Source organism: Epinephelus fuscoguttatus, linkage group LG12, assembly GCF_011397635.1.
Source record: "Epinephelus fuscoguttatus linkage group LG12, E.fuscoguttatus.final_Chr_v1".
In the NCBI taxonomy this organism is placed as follows: domain Eukaryota; kingdom Metazoa; phylum Chordata; class Actinopteri; order Perciformes; family Serranidae; genus Epinephelus; species Epinephelus fuscoguttatus.
The window spans coordinates 37,506,227-37,524,307 of NC_064763.1; the positions used below are offsets into that span (position 1 = coordinate 37,506,227).

Below are 18,081 nucleotides of genomic sequence, written 5' to 3' on the forward strand. Positions count from 1 at the left end.
AGTATACGCTAATTTAGACTTAATAGGCTGTTTACCTTGATTATAAGGCTCAAACATGTTTTGTAGCTCCACACAGATTTTTTCAAATTATTTTTGGTCAAAAATGGCTCTTTTAATGGCAAAGGTTGCAGACCCCTGGCCTAGCTTATACATTTTTTAACTTCTTGGTAATATAGGTGATGCAAAGAGTGACACAAGCATTGAAGCCTTATTATTTGACAGTGCTCGTAATTCAACAATTTTCTCAATATTTAGGATATTGTTCATTTATGAGTATCATTTAAATATCTTTATGTCATCATACTGTGAGAGCAACAGAGAGGTGTTAACTGCAGACAGAGATTTTTGTCTTATGGTGCTGGCTTTTTCTCATTCAGCAAGAGAGCTTGAAATTGGCATATTGTTGAATACCTGGCAAAAATGTCACTCTGTAAAAGACAGATATGTCTAGTGTATGCATGGGCAGATTATGAGACAAAGGGCCCCTGGGCCCAGATATGCAAAAGTCCCTACACAGGAGCAAGACACACAGAGTCTGTGGTGGTTTTGCCTGTTTTCTTGTTGTTTGCGTCTCTCTAAGGTCATTTAGTGTCTCTTTGAGGTAATTTTGCATCTGTTTTGGCCATTTTGTGTCCCTTCGCGGTAATATTGTGTCTCTCTGAGGTCATGTTGTGTCACTCAGAGGTACTTTTCTCCTCAAGATCATTTTGTGACTTTTTAAGTCATTTTGTCTTTTTTGAGGTCATTATGTGTCTCTCTGAGGTCATTATGTGTCTCTTAAAGACCATTTTGTGTCTCTTCGGGGTGATTTAGTGTCTCTCTGAGGTATGTTTTTGTCTCTCTGAGGTAATTTTGTGTAGCTTTACGGTAATTTTGTGTCTGTTTGAGGTCAATTTGTGTCATTGTAGTTATTTTTTGTGTCTTCGAGATAATTTTGAGTCTGCAGTAGGCCTAATTATGTGTCTCTTTAAAGTCATGTTGTGTTTCTCTGAGGTAAATTTGTGCCGTTTCAATAATTTTCTGTCTCCGAGGTGACAGAGAGTAGCTTACTTAGTGTAAAATGCTGCTTTGGGGGCTTTTTCACCCTGACCAGATAAACATTGTACAAAATATTGTCAGTCTGAAGCTTAAGTAGGCTACAACAGAATCTGTATCTGCACGCTACTTTTTGACAGTCATCAGTTGTTTTTACAAGCCATGTTAGAGTCACATTATTGAAACAGTAGAAGTCAAATGTTAAATCTGCCCCCATGTGCAGGGGCGACTGTAACAACACACTTAATACTTTGATATAAATACCAAAGACAGCAATGAACATCCAAGAGTGTAGATTTTGTTAGAACAATTTAATATCCATTGAACAATTAATTCATTTTTTTCCATTTTGAGGTTAAGTGTACACTATTATGCTATTTCATTAATTTCAAATGTTTTAAAAAGTGGAAAAAAAGAGTGTAATATTAGTGTTTCGCCAGCTACATCATTAGCTATGTTTCCATCCAAAAGTGATTTGAATTATTGGAAAATGCGCATTAAAAGAAATATGAATCCTGTGGGTTTCCATTCAATGTACGGACTTTGGTGAAAACTACGAACTCGCACGAGTTTTCCGCAGAACCGGAAACAAAACAAGTTTCGCATTCTTCTTCTACGTTTTCTGGCGGTTGGCAACCAGCTTGTAAATGCATTACCGCCTTCCCGACCCGGAGCGTGGATATCACCATGGAGAGAGGTGCACTACGTCAGACTTAATTCGAACATAACTGTTTCCATCCCGTTTTGTGAATCAACATTTTTTCGAATCAACCAAAACCTGGCTAAAGCGAGCGAATTTTAGTTTGTGCGAATCAGGGGATTTTGATTCAAATTGTGGCGTTTCCATCATAATTTTCCGATGCGATACTTCTAGCTGCGCATCTAAACAGGCTGATGGAAACATGGCTAGTGTGTCCTGCCTAAAAATGATATAAAAAAGTCAGAGAAGCCATGTTTCCATCAGCCTGTTTAGATGCACATCTAGAAGTATCACAGAAGTATCAGTTTTGCTAGTATTTCCTGTTTTATTTTGAAACTTACCCTTGTCTCTTGTATCAGGCACATTACTTCCTGCCCCTGTGTGTTTCCCTCCTGTGTGATTACCTGCCCCACCCTGATTGGTCTCACCTGTCCCTCGTTACCCCTCCTCCTCTGTGTATTTAGTCCACCTGCTGCCGTTTGTGTGTGCCAGTTCATCTCAGTTGTTTGAGCACTTGTTCAAGGTGTTTCTTCCCAGTGTTTTCGATCTGTTATTTGCATTTTTGCATTCTGCTAAAGCTCCTAGCCTTTGGAGAGTTTCCTCTGTATTTTTGGACTGTGTTTCTGTGCCACAACCTTCAGTAAAGCCTTTGGATTTTTGAGTCCTGTGACTGAGTCCTCTCTGTGTTTGGTACCAGTCTGATAATTATATGTATTAATGCACAGTGCATTGTATTCCTTGCACTACCAGTGAGAAGAAGATTCCCAGCAAGCGCAAGTTTCTGACACCCAAATAATCGCTGCTACACTTACAAAGTAAGGCAACTCTACTCTTTAGTGTTTTGGTTAGATTGCTGCAGGACTTAAATGTGGGTGCTTACTTATTAGTGAGCTGAAATATGAAGCATTCATCTTAAAATCCTGCAATGAAATCTGTGAAGACTTCCATCTTGAGTGGATTAGTTCTGCACTAACAGTCCTGATAGAGTGAAGCCAATCACTGAGGGCCCATGGGCCTCATATGGTACAGTGTCATTTGACTGAATTTTCTACTGCATCTCAAGAGATTTTTTTTTTTCACCTGATTTATAAGACTGATTTCAAATGAATGAAGCTGCACCTGCAACATACAATCTGTAAATTGAAAGTGCCACAGGAAGTTGATCGTTTCAGCTCCTGCAGGGGGATTCTTTATATCAGATGCAAGCACTACAGATAAAGACATCAATGCAGACTTCTACTTGCAAGAACAATTTTTCGCCATGCTAGTGGCACGGCTGTTGGGATGGCAAGGAGTCAAGAAATATCTGAAATATCTCAACAACTGCAGAATTGATTTACATTATTTCTCTACAGACATTCATGGTCCAGAGAGGATGAAGTTTAACAACCTTGGTGATTCCCCTCCTGTTTCTGTAGCAGCACCATGAGGTTCACGTTTGTGGTTTTGAGTAAAATGCCTCAACAACTAGGCTGTTGGATGGATTGTCATGACATTTTATACACACCTTAGTTTGCCTCTCGGGGTGAAATGTACTTCAGTTTGTCACTTGCAAAACAAATCCCATTCCCATCAGCTTCAGCTGTTCTTTGTGTTTATTGCTAATTCACTAATGTTAACATGCTAGCATGCTAGACTAGCAATTAGCTCTTACACTGAAAATAAACAAAACTGGAGGTACTTCAGGTGAATACAGTTCATACTCAGTTGTTTTGTTTAAGTATGTTTAAGTAGGATGTTTTAGCGCTTTTAAGTCACAAACCTCCTTCTAAGCCTTTTGCTGCTCTCTGTAGCATATAAATGAATAAAAAAAAATCAAATGGCAAAAATATATAAACCAGAAACTGTCAAAATATTTGTTTGGCCACAGTAGTCAAAGGAGCTAACATTACGAGTGTGTTTGAGTATTTTTGTACTGTCACTATTTTTAGCCCTAAGTTTGTCACATTTTTAGCAAAATGCCTTCTGGGTTCTTCAGCTTGCAAAGGCATACATGTCAGGTTAATTGGTGTAAACCTGAGTGTGAACGTCTCTATGTGTCAGTCCTGTGATAGCCTGCAGCCTGTACCCCCGACCGTGACCCCCAGTAGGATAAGGCGGTTACAGAGAATGAATGAATGAATGAAAGAAGCACAAATACACAATAGCTCCCACCATGTAGGCGCATGCCCCCCTTTTAGCTACAGTAACTGGCATGAAAACAAATACACACCTTCACACTTGACCTCTAAATATCAGCCTCCCTGGGCAGAAACTATGGCCACCAAAGGTTGGGGAAATTTTTGTGGACTGACAAACCAACCAAACAACCAACACAGCGAGCTATTGAGCTGCTAGTCCCAGCTAATAAAAAGAAAGGTTCACATGAAAGCAAAAATAAAGGTATATTGTTGTAAATAAAGATCCAAAACCTCCTGAAAAAGACAACCAGGATGAAAAATAAAAAACTTTTAAAACATATCAGATAGCATTGCTTTCGCTGAATGGATGACCGTGTGCTGTAGATCATGTCTCACCTCTTCTTGTTAACTTCTTGTGTATCGGTGTGACTTTGCTGAGTTGTGTTTTGAGTGCTAATTGGATGTGAGAAGGAGAAACGAAAGGTAAAGTCACCGGTAATGGGAACTCACCTCCTCTGGTGTCTCATATCTTTAAGTCTCTGAGAGTGAGGACAAGCAGCATCAGTTTCCTGACTTCACACACACACTTCAGTTTATTCCTCTTATTATTGTAATCTTATTGTGGATAATAACTCCTCTTTTATGTGGAACTTTACAACCACATTGTTAATATCTTAAGTTCAAATATACAAACATTGCCTTAATGCAAATACAAAAATGTTAGTGTGATGCCTTGCAGTCGAATTTGTTATTCATTTGTATTCATTATATTTCAGGGTGTGTATTTGCCATACAATAATAACAGTGTCAACTAATGTTATTATGGCAATGTCTCTCACTTCCATTGATGAACAGTCTTTCCCATCAACCTTATAACAACCCAGCTAGCTGACACTCTTCTTCACATCCTCCTGCATCATACCAAGTCAGTCTCCATTCGTGCTGGGAACAGAAAACCTATCCTGCACCTACCTAACCTGTCCGGAGACACCTCCAGCACCTCATTCAGGCCATGGAGCTCCATGTCCAAGGTTCCACAACCCCCTCAGACCCATCAAGCCTGACAAACAACCACATTTTTCTCAGTCACACAGACAATAGGAAACCTGTCCCGACAGTGCTTTAGCAAGGACGAATACATGGGTCACAAACCTGTTCCAGCACCCGCTGCCAGTGTCTTGGACATCAGCCCGAAGCAGGATCCCCAGTTCCCACTGTTAGTGCAGCCCTGCAGGGGGGGAGGAGACAGGAGGAAAGGTGTAGGAGCAGTTCAGAGAAAGGAGCATCACTGTTTGGTGTGTGGACATGGCTGTGGCTGTTGTCCTGGCTATCTTCTCCTCACTGGAAGCTGTGTGAGCCTGCATGGCTGATCTTCAGCTGCTGTAATGTGCATGGGAAGGACGTATGACCCATGGGCTGCATATAAAGATACACATCTTCGAATTACTGTAATAAACCAGGATTAAAACAACGCATTTGCTGTGACATCTGTGAGTGTTTTTTGTGGAATACTAGAATAAATCCAGTTGCTGCCTTGAAAAAAATCTAAAACAAACATGCAGGAGATACTTTGAAGAAATGTTGCGTCATCGATTAATTATTGGAATAAAACTTATAGTATGATCCGTTGAGACAGTGGTGTATCTGTGCCTAACGTGAAATTCAGATGCCTTTCCATGTTATGTGCACCACCTAGTGGCCTCATAGTATATTTGCTCTACTGAAGCTAAATTATATGGTGCCAGTTTACTTTTTACATCCAGTTAATTGTCTACATGCTGCGGTGCTACCCAAGTCCAAAGTCTAGTGCAGGTAATTCAACTGTCAGATAATGAATTTTAATACATAGCACTGATAAAAGAGCTATACTTATGTACAATTTAGAGGTACTTGAATATTTAAATTTTTGTGCTATTTACTTATGAATTTTCAAGGGAAATATTGTACAGCACACTTACCCCAGGCTTTTAAAGTTCAATCAAGACGTTTCAATCCTACTCAAAATGTTTGAGAAGTTGAAACCACAACTATAGTTATACATAATGCACACCAATGGGCTGACAGGCTCTGTGATGGCAGGTGTGGTTACCCAGCTCCACCAAATCTACAAAATATCAGACATATACCTTAATTGATAAAACATATCGACTTCATCAGCCAATATATCAGTCTACATCACCTACGTTCAAAAGTTCGAGGCAAAACAGAACAAGTCTTAATTAATAGAAGGTGTCTAAACCCAGTGTACATGTATTTAAGTCAGTCTTTTTAGGATCGAAACATCTTGATGGAACCGACGTGGAGAAAGTGTGCAGGTGTTACTTTCTTTCCTTCATGTGCACTGTTGTTTCATAGCCTTACACCTGCATGCTGTGCATATAATTACTCTCCTTTAAAATATTGTATTGCAAACATTTTTTCCTGCAATACATTTATTTAACAGCTGTAGTTTCTAATACATTAAAAATTAAACCAGTGGTTTCCAATCTTTTAGGCTTGTGACCCCTTACTGAAAAAAGCAGTGAATAGTTGGGGCCCTTTGTCACATTCCTGATATCTGAGTCATCCAAACCAAACGCCTCAAATTTTTTAAGCGTTTGGGGCCTCAAGATGCCATAAGTTCCAGTATTTCACAAGAAAAATAAAGATTAATGAGTTAAAAATGCGAATACATATTTGTGAAGTAGAACTTTGGTTTTCTTCTTCCAACCCCTCAGATATATTGTAGCCAAGCAGCTATAACTGATTCCAGCCTGACCAGTTTAACAATGCTTATGCAACCCTATGTAAATATCAATAATGTGTCATATTTGTGTAATGATATAGGTCAGAGGTCATTTTTTCTGCATAACGAGCATTTTTACTTTTAATACTTTATGTACATATTGCTGGTGGAGTACTTTCATACTGTTATATTAGAACTTTTACGTCTGCAAAAGGAACAAAATAAAAGTGACCAAAGAAGAATCAGTCTGCATTGTGGATCAATGTTAAAGCCTGTTATTCATTGAAAACATTTATTACATTTTTTTATGATGCAAACAACAGCAAGTCCCACCCTGGTTGGAACAGCTCATCACGTGGTCATGAGGGAATGAAAGAGACACAAAGGGACAGGGACAGAAAAAGTGTATTACGCGCAATTCCATTGTTTCCGTTAAAAAAACATGACAATCAGCTCTCATTGTAAATTTTGGCATCTTTTTCCCTCCTGTTGTACTCTCTGGTATAATGGTCAATAAAAATCAAAAAGAACAAGGCATGCATAATAGTTTCTGGTAATGCACATAGATCAAAGGATACCACTTATAAGTACAAAATCCATGTACGATGTTCATGTACATTTCATATATATATATATGGTCCCTTTTTAAGAGGTGTCTTAGGCCTACCTACCTGTTCCCACTGTGGGACTGTGTCCTTATCTACGCTTGGTCACTAGATTCACCCTGTACAAAGGTCTGCGCCAGAAAATGTATCTGCAGGATGGACTTCTAACATTGGTGATTAGGCTACTAGATGTTACACCCATCTGTTTATTCCTCCCTTCATCTCTTACTGCATGTTATCATCAGGCTATTTATCCCCACATCTCATTTACTTAAATAGTTTTCTTCGCATCAGATGACCATTGTGCCATGTGCACAATTTCATCAAACCATGCCTGGGTTACGGCTCGTATTATTACCTAAAATTCTTCTCCCATCTGTTGAACTACCACCCCATGCATCTCTTTAAAAAGGGGAGTCCACTTGGATCCATTCAATGCTACTGTGCCCACAAAACAGAAGTCAGGAACAAAAGTGTTTTACCTTCCAAGAAATCTAAAGAAATTGGTCTAATTTCTGATTTGCTAAGATAAATGCACTGGTCCATTTTAATAAATGGGTGAAACAGCCACACATCTATAGTGAGGGCTGTATACGTGGCCACGCAGTTTATTTACTGAAATCATGTACAAAACAAAACAAAAAAAAACAAAAACAGGACAAATCAAATGTGATTAAATACAACATTGAATGAATGTCTTAACTGTTAAAAAAGTGTACTGCAATGTATACAACTAAGTTGCTCTCTCTCATTGCTCAAACTGAGTTGAAGAAGGGGAAGAGGCATCAGGGATTGTTGATATACCAATGGAATCATGTACAGATTTACAGTTATAATGCATCTATTGTCACACTCAACAGATGGCAGGAAGGGAGGGAAAGAGGGCAGCAAACGACAGACACAATATAGAAAAGATTCATCCGTTTGAATTTGAACACCCTTTGCTGTGGAACCAATGCTATGTTACTCTCTTAGAAAAAGACAGAGAGATGGAAACGAGTGTGCGCGCGCTCATACAGGTATGAATTCTGTAAGTGCGGAACCAAATGTTCGACCAATAAAAGTCTATTGGGATCAAGTTGTACTGGTTTCTCTGGAGGTGGAGGCAGATTTGTTTAACCAAACATGGGGCTGAGTATGATGGTACTGGTGGCAATGGTGGGCGTCTTGAGTGGTTGGGTTTAGCGCCCCCCTGATGGTGGTGGTGGTGGTGTCGGTGTGTTCCTGGGCTTGGCTGCTTTAGTCGATATACTGGGAGAGCCAGCGGAAGCCATCGCCGTAGCCCTGCCTCTTCAACACGCTGCACATGAACACTTCCAGTGGTCTTGTGTTCAGCTCCTTCATGGGAATGGTGCCCTGAGACAAAAGCAGGATAAAAGTCACACTTAAACTACTTCTTTAATTAGCAAAGTCACTTCATTCTTTATACAATGCTGTCCTCTACACACAAAAAAATCAATTAAAGCAAAACTTCCTGAAACCATTGTGGTGTGGTGAGCGTAGAGTTGTAATTTACAAAGCGATCAAGAGCGAGCTCTGAGTTTGAATGCATTTTTTTGAATATGTAAATGTGTCAAACAGGAGTTTGTGTTGCTCTTAACTTGGCAAATAAATAGAAGGAGGTAAACTCCTGCAAGATAATGCTTAACCTAGAAAACTTAAACTTGATGTTTTCCAAGCTTAAGCTGACTGATACTTTACTTCATCACCGCTACTTCAGTTTGCTTTGACACCGTTACTGAATAACTTGTATGTCAATGTAATGGGGTAGGAACTAATCTCCCCATAGTCCAACACTGGATCTTTATGCAGTCTTTTCTCTGGTCAACTACTGAAAGTGATGTTTTGCTTAACTTCTAATTCTTACGATCAGGTATTAAAAGCCAGAGTGTAGTGTCCCGACAGATCAGTACTGTTTCTACTCACCTTGCCTGTCGTCTGTCCATACAATCCAAAGATTTCCCTCAACTTCTCCTCGCTGATGGCCTCTGGTCTGTCGATCTTGTTGCCCAGGATCAGGATAGGCACGTTTCCAATAGTTTCGTCTGTCATTAATGCCTAATAGGGTAGACTCGGTATTATTATGTGGCTTTGATATTCATCCTTGAAGTCTTAAAGAAAAAAATCTACCCTTAGATACTACAATGCTACACATTTCAAACTGTGGTGATATTTAGTTCCTTCCAGAAGTGATGTTATGAGTATTTACTTCTACTTTAACTGGAAATGTCCTACATTTTCTTTAATTACACTTGGGATATTCCTAAGAAATGAAAAATGTGGACTGAGCAATATGTAAATGATAGACAAAAATTGCACAGCAAGACTTTTTAGTCAGGACAAAGTCAGACAGTAATGGGCTGTGCCTCCTTATCCATATTACAAAAGTGCTACCAAACAGGGCTTTGTATTTCATGCGCAGAGGTTTGTACCTTTGCCTCCTCTGCAACGGATTCCTCTCTGAACAATTATTTAACATTGATGGTGAAAGTTGACTGCAGAAGAAAAAACTTCTTACAGTATGGTAGGTAGGTTTTAAAACACTTGCTTTATTAAAAACATTTATCTCCCAGCGTTGTGCATGAATACCACTGTTTTAAAAAATAGTCCCACATTTTTATTGTTAAATAATTTATATGGAATTAATTATTTTTGATCTCTTCTTTTGCTTTATATACAACAGTGACTGCACATTAGTTATCATTGCAATTTTTCTAATGCAAAAACAGAAAAAATACTAATTTTGATTATGTCTTTGTAATAACTTACTTGGGTACTTTGGGGGGAATTTCATTGTAAATTCTTAAGCCAACTAACCATCAACACCAGACACTAAGCCTTTAACCAGACCTAGCAGGTACTTACGTCAAGTTCTGCTTTTGATTCAGCCAATCTGGTGAAGTCTGCACAATCCACAAGGAAGACAATGCCATTAATGGCAGGGAGGTAGTTTTTCCACACTCTGCGGGCTGTGTGAACAGACAAAAAACAAACAGAGTTTTACAGTCTGGTCTGTCTACTTATGTTAAACAAAGCATGCATTCACTGACACTGCAGTGACATATTGTATGTTAGCAGGAGTATTTGCAGAGGAGAATTTCCTTTATGCAGTGCAAATATAGCTTGGAGCACTTTTCCACAAGTGGGTCAGGTGTGTATAGAAAATTGCCAATATCACTTTTTTCCCAAGATTTATCTTAAGTGAAAAAGTGGTATTGGAGCTTCACAAACACATATCGTGACAAATGAAAACCAAAAACATTAGTATACATATTACACAAGCACACCTTGTGCGTGGCCTCCAAGGTCAAAGGTGGTGAAAGTCATGCCAGCAATCGTCAGCTCTTCCGAGGCTGGAGGAAGAAAAAAAATAATCATGAATAAATCGTACAAGTCAGTGTTTAATGTATTTACATGTGTGCCTGATGAGTGAATATTATAACCATTTTTTTTTTGGGCATGGATGGCTTTGATCACAACTGAGTGAGCATGTGTGGTTGTGCATGTGTGTGAAGGCGTAGCACCAACTCACTCGGATGTAAAGTTGGCACATGCTGTCCCATTCTGTCATCTTTGAGCATGTGCAATAGCGTCGTTTTGCCAGCATTATCCAGGCCAAGAAATACTAACTTGCCGGATTTCTTGTACAGTCCTGAAACAAAGCCAGAAGCAATTCACAAAACAAGCCCTGGACATTAGAAATTGTTTTTTTTAGACAGGCTGCATCATATTATACAATGTTAAGTCACTGGAAATGTCACACATAATAAAAGATCACATTTGAACTCAGGTGGTGAGTCTAGTAGTATTGAAAGTCTGTCACGGCTTAAGAACTTTGGTTTGCATAAAGGTGACACTTGACAAAAGAGTTGCCAAGCTCAGACTTGTTCTCAGACATGCAGTGGACATTCAGCTCATACGTCACTTTTTTTTACTGAACAAGAGGCTGCGCTCAACCTACCGATTCTGCCATTCTCTGTGCTTTATGTCACATAAAGAATGTTAATAAATTAAACAAAACTAAGGCCAAATTAAGCTATGCTCTTGCATACTGTATTGTGTGAACATGGACATTGTAAATAGCAGTTGATTTGTAATTCTATAAAGGAATAGCATTCAGTCCTATTGATAAAAACATACAAACAAACAAAAAAGGTGCTTTCTGCATTGAAGGGAAGCTGACAAGATTTTACTGATATCATCAGTTCTCTAAGACAGATGTATTATCTAACTGAACACAAGAGAAAAGGTGCGACTGAAGTCAATCCTTCCTCAACTTTCCTGACAGGATTACAAGGCTTTGTATTTACCACTCTGAGTCAGCGTAGTGATACCCAGTGGATTTGTGAAATTTCTGACTGAGTCAGCTCTAGTAGACGTCATCATTAGTCACAACGGTACTATGCTACCTGTCTGACAGGAAGAACAGGAACAACTGCTTCTCAGGAGCAGCGCTGACACTGAAACTAGAACAGCACACTTTGGGGAGAAGAGCAGCTGCTACACATGGCAAGATTTAGCACCAGATTTCAGATGGACATAACAAATCAATCAAATCATGTCACCTTTCTGTGAGATATTTCCTTTTGTATGCCTTTCATGTTCACATAAAACTAGGGTTTGGCAATAGTTTGTATTCTCATGTCGTCATTAACAGAAATCGCCTCTGGTTAAGGGAATGTTTATGAGTCTGAATCATGATCAAATTTACTCACTGCCGACGTCTGACTACTAGGGCTAAGCAATATATTGATATTATAACAATATTGTGACGTGAGACTAGATATTGTCTTAGGTTCTGGATATTATACCCATATAGTCATTATATGCACATTACTGATGATTATCAAAAATCTCATTGTATAAATATTTTGTGAGCTCAACAGTCAACTCTGCAGTATCACCGCAATACTGATATCAAGGTATGTGGTTGAAAATATTGTGATATTTGTTTTTATCATATCGCCCAGCCCCACCGACAACAGAAACAGGTCTCTCTCGTTACAAACAATAAAACCTACTTATGTTGTTTATGAGTTAAGACAAAGCCAGTATCAAATGAAATGCTTCATTAAATATTAATTTTAAGTCAACTGTCAATAATTGCAGGCATTTATATGCATTTACAAGTAAATTTCACGCTTTACAGATGCAAGCCAGTCCAGCAAAAGAAGAAGCAGGGTGTGAGGTGGATGCTATAGACACTGGTGCCTTGGTACGCATGCATATGGCGAATGGACATTGACTTTTGTTGGATTGCACAATGCACTTGTCAGGATTGGTGGATGGAAAAGGGATCGCAAACAGGTTGCTTTAAATTAAGGAGCAGAGTCACTTGTGCTGATTCACAGTGATCATGTGTGTGTGCACATGCCACTCCACCTGAAGCATCTTCTGTATGTGCACAGTAGGGAGCAGGCTTTAGATTTTATATGCTATAACAGTTTAGTTCCTTAACATCGGCAGAGAAAGAACACAATCAGCACTTGTCTCACTGATAGTCTATCTGATTGCCTATCGGCACTAGGCCATATAATATATGCCATTTGGAGGATGCTTTTAGCTGAGCCACTTCAGAAACATAAGTAGCAAGTGCGGTCCCAGTGGAAACCAAACCCATAAGCCAGCTTCTTGTGTTTGTGCTCTAACTGAGGAATAATAAGCATTTCAAACTACACAGCGGCACTTAAAGGAACGGCGGTTGCCATAGATGAAACTGGTCAATGTGAAAAAGGCCTTGTGGTGTCTTTGATTATCAAAGAAACTAATACGTTTTGCCTGACAAGGACTTTAGCTGACAAGGCGACTTTGCTACAAACGTTTTATTGCATTAACATTTGTAATGTGGATTAGCAGTTAAGGATGGGTGTCGTGGTATTTGTATTTCAGATTTGAGTTTGTGGGGGACAATAGAAACCAACAACCTGCTTCTTACTATCAACTTCTACCACAACAGGGATAGATTACTCAGGACAAAGCCCACTATTTGCACAATACACATCGCCCCCTTCTCAGTGAACACTTCAGGAGGTGTTAGACAGACCAGTAGTTATAATAATTAAAGCTGCTCCTGTGATCATTGGAGACATTAATTAGATTACACTCACACCACCATTACAGCCACCCACCATCTTACATAACATTTTGAACAATAGCTTTGTGGTTCACACTACAACAATGCCATTTTGATTAAAAACTTAAGATACCAAAGTAGTCATGACGGTTAGCAATAACCTTTTAAGCCTTTCAGCACTGAATTCATGTTAACTCTGAGTTAGTGTGTATGATCGCCAGTACTCACCTAAAAACTGTAGTACGCCATTGATACTTTGATAAAGCCATTCTATTATGCCTGACATATCCGGAGCTGTTGAATCTTGGGAAAAAAAGGAAAAAACAGAGGTAAGAGGATATATGCACACAAGAGGAGAAACATAACAGTTGGGATTTGTTATTTTGACTATAACATCCTTCATAATCATAGCAAACGTTAGCAAAAATTAAGTCATCTGATGTTTGTGCCTTTTTCCCCCATTACCTTCCTACTAATGATTTACCAATAACTTAAGTTGCATTTATTTTTGTAGGTAGTTTGTTACTGGTGTTGTCCACAAAGTCTCTATTCCTACCCATGGACACCATACCATACAGTTAGCATTGAGAAAGAAGTGTCACCATTACACTGTTAGGAGGGAAACTTTGTAAAGGTTTAGAAAGCAGCATCAAAACAGTATCCTTTATCCCCAGCACGAACAGAACACTGAGGTACAAAGAGCTGTGATTCAAAATGTTGGCAAGAGAGTAAATACAAAGATACATTTGCTAATTCCTGTACATACTTGTTAAGATGACATTTTATCCTACTGATGATGATATTGTCACAATACTGAAATTGCTACAACAGTAGCTATTTACTAAAAAATATCCAGGTCTAAAGATGACAGCATTTTTTTTTCAATAGCACAGCTCTGAACAATGACCTAATATTCATTTTCATTTCATGCCTTGAGCCTACAGGGGTAAGTACCTGAAAACACCAGGAGACAAACAGACACAATTAAGAGTATCAGACAACAGGAGACAGACAGTAAGATCAATAGGAAATACTCAGAACCTGTGACCACAAACCTAAAAGTGACACCACTCAACTCCATGAATATGCAACCTGTCTCAACCTATCACACAGATATTGGCAGCTGGTGATAAGAACAATGACTGCCTTTCTACAGCCAATGATTAGCTTGTCCCAGTGGGAGTCTTTGGACAGCAGGACAGGAGATGCAGAGCACTAATCACACGCCATCTGACAGCTCCGCAACAGGCAACATGAGTATGTTGAACAACAACCCATCTGCATGGGCCTGGAAATGAAGCCTAGTCTTTGCCTTTCATGATAAAATAGCCAGATTGTATTTCAATCAAAACAAAATGGATCTGAGGTAGGACCTGCTGTAACTGTGAAGTCAACGGCTTCCTGACTGACTACACGCAACAGCTTGTTGCTTCTGCTTAAGTGAAACTCTTGTTTTGTTCATTTCTCACTCTAGCTCACACAACCTTATTTTTTCCCTCTTGACATGTGATCAAATGTTTCAGCAATCTGAACAAGAGGGAGGTGAAAAAACTTCCACTCTCTGTAACCAAAGGAGAACCTTTAAGTTACAACCATGATGTTTAAGCTAGTACATATACAAATACATAAGCCAATACATTGTTTTTCAACTTAATCTCATTTACTCGCCTTTTCCCTGTGACTGTTAAAGAGCCATCAGAAACAGGTAACCTGCTGTCAGCCTCTTGCCGTAGTTACGTAATCTGCAAACAACTCCAGGGCTAAAGTATAAGGTAGCCAAAGGTCAAGACCACGCAAATACAGCTGAACTACACGTCAGCTGGTGCTACACTCCAATCCCATATGCTCCCATGCCTGCTACGACACTGTGGGCTGGTGTTACAGACTGATGCTCCCACGTGCGGTATTATGCAGCTGTGAATGTGAAGCAGTTTGACAGAAACTGACAACAACCACGGGCAAACACAGGCCCATATAAGACACGTGAGTTTAAAATGTGTGAGGGAAATGAAAAGGCTTTCCCGAAGGCAACAGCCTTAACCTGTTTAAAGGGATCTGGAGTCGGTGTTAACAGAGTTTAAAGGTCTAATGTGTGGGATTAAGGGGAACATAATAAGTATGTTTTCTTTAGTGTACTATCACCTAAAAATAAGAATCATTGTGTTTTCTTTTACTATAAAATGACCCTTTTATATCTACACAGTGAGCATGTCTTCCTCTACGGAGATTGCCATGTTGCACCGCCATGTCTCTACAGTACCCCACAACGGACAGACCAAACACAGGCTCTAGATAGGGCCATTCGCATTTTCACATCGGTCGCTATAGTTATATGCCCTTCCAAGATAAAAGCATCGGAAAAACACTGACTTTCTTACAGTGAAACTGCTTTATTCTGTATTTTACTGGTTTAAATCACCAAGTCCATTTGTTTTGGAGGAGAGAAAACTTGCTGAATGTCTGGATCTTACGTTTTTAGAAAAAAAAATGTGAGCCCCATCTCTGACATGCCAAACAGCATCAGAGAAACACTGATTTGTAACCTGAAACTGTTTTAAATCACTTGATCCATTTGTTTTGGAGAAGAGAAAACCTCTGCAGATATTTCAGCTCCTGGTAAAACCCTCCTGACCATCTGGATCAGAAATAAGGTGAGCACACATTATGTTATCAGGGAAAAAAGTTAAGCATTCTCTATCAGGTGCTGGGCAAATGCTCCATTTTCGACGTGACAAACGGCATAGGAGAAATACTTGTTCATAACTTGAAACTGGTTTATTCCGTGTTTTTATGTATCTTTATCACCTGGTCCATTTATTGTGACGAGGACTAGATCTCTGCGGATACTGTGCTGGTAAAAAGCCCCTGAATAAAGAACACTTGAATTCTACCAGATAAGTCTACGCTGGTTGCAATCTGCAGTCCTCACTGCTAGATTCCACCAAGTCCCCCTAAATCTTACACACTAGATCTTTAACTGTGCAAAATGATCAACAAGCATGATCAGCCACATTAAAGTGTAGTAATCAAAGATATGAGGTAAAACTGTTGGCTGCCACGTTAAGATCATTGAACATGCACAGGAGGCATCTGGATAGAATTGCCCTCAGAGCTAAACTCACCATCAATGAGACATTTGTTATGAATTACATCCATCAGATTAGTTCATGACCATTTCAAATTACACTCAGCACAAGACTGACTAAACAGAAGTGTACTCACTCAAAAATCGCCACGCTACGTTTTGACAGTTTGCCCTTTTTACTATATACCTCAATTCTTCAGTGTCTGAAAAACAACTCACAAACTCACTCACTCATTCACAGTCAGGTGATAAGTAAGACTTGCTAGTACGTTACGTGTGTAGACATAGCGGTGATATTTCAGCAATGTGTTTCAGTTCACAGATTGAGGCGATTACTGACATAAGGACACATATTTTCTTGAAAAGATATGGTCTCTACAAATTCAGCAAGATTCCAGGCAAGTGGTGTGGATCAAATAGATGTCATGAGAAAACTGTAAACTTATAATCCAATAAAAGACACGAAATGTGGTTTGACCCGGCTGTCAAGTAAGTCCAGCAGCTATCACAAGCACTGTCAACGTAGCAGCGAAGTTAGCTAACTTAGCTAACCTTTACCCTAACGGCTAATGTTACATGGATGATTGGTCTCTGGCAAGTTCTGGGTTGGCGTAAAAATTAAAAGGCTTAAATATCATAACACTAAAAATTCACATTAAAGTTAGAAGCATACATTACGTGTAATTTTATATAGATTGGGTGAGGCCGACTAATATGCTGGCTAGCAGGAAGCCACTAGCTACGTGTCATATTCTCCAACAGGCGACGTTGCATCGAGGAGTTACTGGCTACGTGAGCTAATCAGCAGTTAGCTAAAGAGATACTTCATTAATGTACTAACAACACTGGAGACTTGAATTAGTTCGAGTATTTCCCTTCCAATAACAAATCTGAATATAGAAATAAATTTAACAGCGGGTCAGCTTCAGTTTAACTTTAAATCCAACTCAAATCCTGTCGATAATAAGCGAGTTAGCTACATCGGCGTTAGCAATGCTAACATAGCATCGTTAGCAGCCGGGATAATTTGCTAGCCGAAATGCCGAACGTTCACACAGGTCTCTTTTCCTACCATCTTTGTGAAAATGCTTTTAAAACTTACCCGTTGTTTAGATGTAGATTATTTTACCGAGTGTATTTTCTCTTTTAGTCATGTAAATTGGTCTCCCGGTGGCAAAAAAGAGACAGCCTGCGGAATGCCAAGTCTTCCTCTCCCTTTTCGTGTTTTGTTACTGAGCCACGACACTGCAATGGCTGTCCAGCAACTCCCAAAACTCTGCCCAGCCGCTTCCTGTTTATGTTTCACACTCATCTTTCCGATAGGAGAACTGAAATAAACCGAGTGTCTGGTGTTCTTCTTATTTTATAATTTTTACAAACATATTTCACTGGACTTTTTTTCATATCATATTTAATTAAGGCAACGGTAACAAAGAGTAAAGTGTTCGCTATCTAGCCTGTAAAGTCATGAATATCATATTGTTAGGCACTTGCATATCACTTCATCTAGAGGTGGAAATTACTTTTCTGGTCGTTTTAAATCTACATGGTCAGATTGGCAGATATTTTGCCGTTTTTTACGTCATCAAAATAAATGAGTGAATGCTTTAAATACTGACTACATATTCAATACCAAGATTACGCTCTCTTCTCTTGTTTCCAGTACACTGTAAAACCCAGAGCACCGGAGGAAATGCCACGTGTACATACTGCGCATGCCCGACGATTTTTGCGTTGA

At 39.3% G+C, this 18,081-nt stretch overlaps 1 protein-coding gene across 1 annotated transcript; it reads right to left on the bottom strand.

The window, feature by feature from the left end:
- Positions 1-6,832: 6,832 nt before the first annotated feature.
- Positions 6,833-17,619, bottom strand: sar1b (secretion associated, Ras related GTPase 1B). The gene is made up of 7 exons (XM_049591996.1): positions 17,446-17,619; positions 13,487-13,561; positions 10,718-10,837; positions 10,473-10,538; positions 10,051-10,154; positions 9,112-9,243; positions 6,833-8,541 (listed from the first exon to the last, which is right to left on the bottom strand). Exons 2-7 carry the CDS (start codon positions 13,542-13,544, stop codon positions 8,425-8,427), a joined length of 597 nt encoding a protein of 198 aa, XP_049447953.1. The 5' UTR covers positions 13,545-13,561; positions 17,446-17,619; the 3' UTR covers positions 6,833-8,424.
- Between the last annotated feature and the right edge of the window lie 462 nt (positions 17,620-18,081).

What these genes read in the sequence shown, in the direction of transcription:
- sar1b (XM_049591996.1), bottom strand. Translation starts at nt 13,544, where the DNA reads ATGTCAGGCATAATAGAATGGCTTTATCAAAGTATCAATGGCGTACTA. An exon ending in TGTGCCAACTTTACATCCGA is followed by an intron (nt 10,539 to 10,717) that starts GTGAGTTGGTGC and finishes TTCTTCCTCCAG; the next exon opens with CCTCGGAAGAGCTGACGATT. An exon ending in AATCAAAAGCAGAACTTGAC is followed by an intron (nt 9,244 to 10,050) that starts GTAAGTACCTGC and finishes CTACCCTATTAG; the next exon opens with GCATTAATGACAGACGAAAC.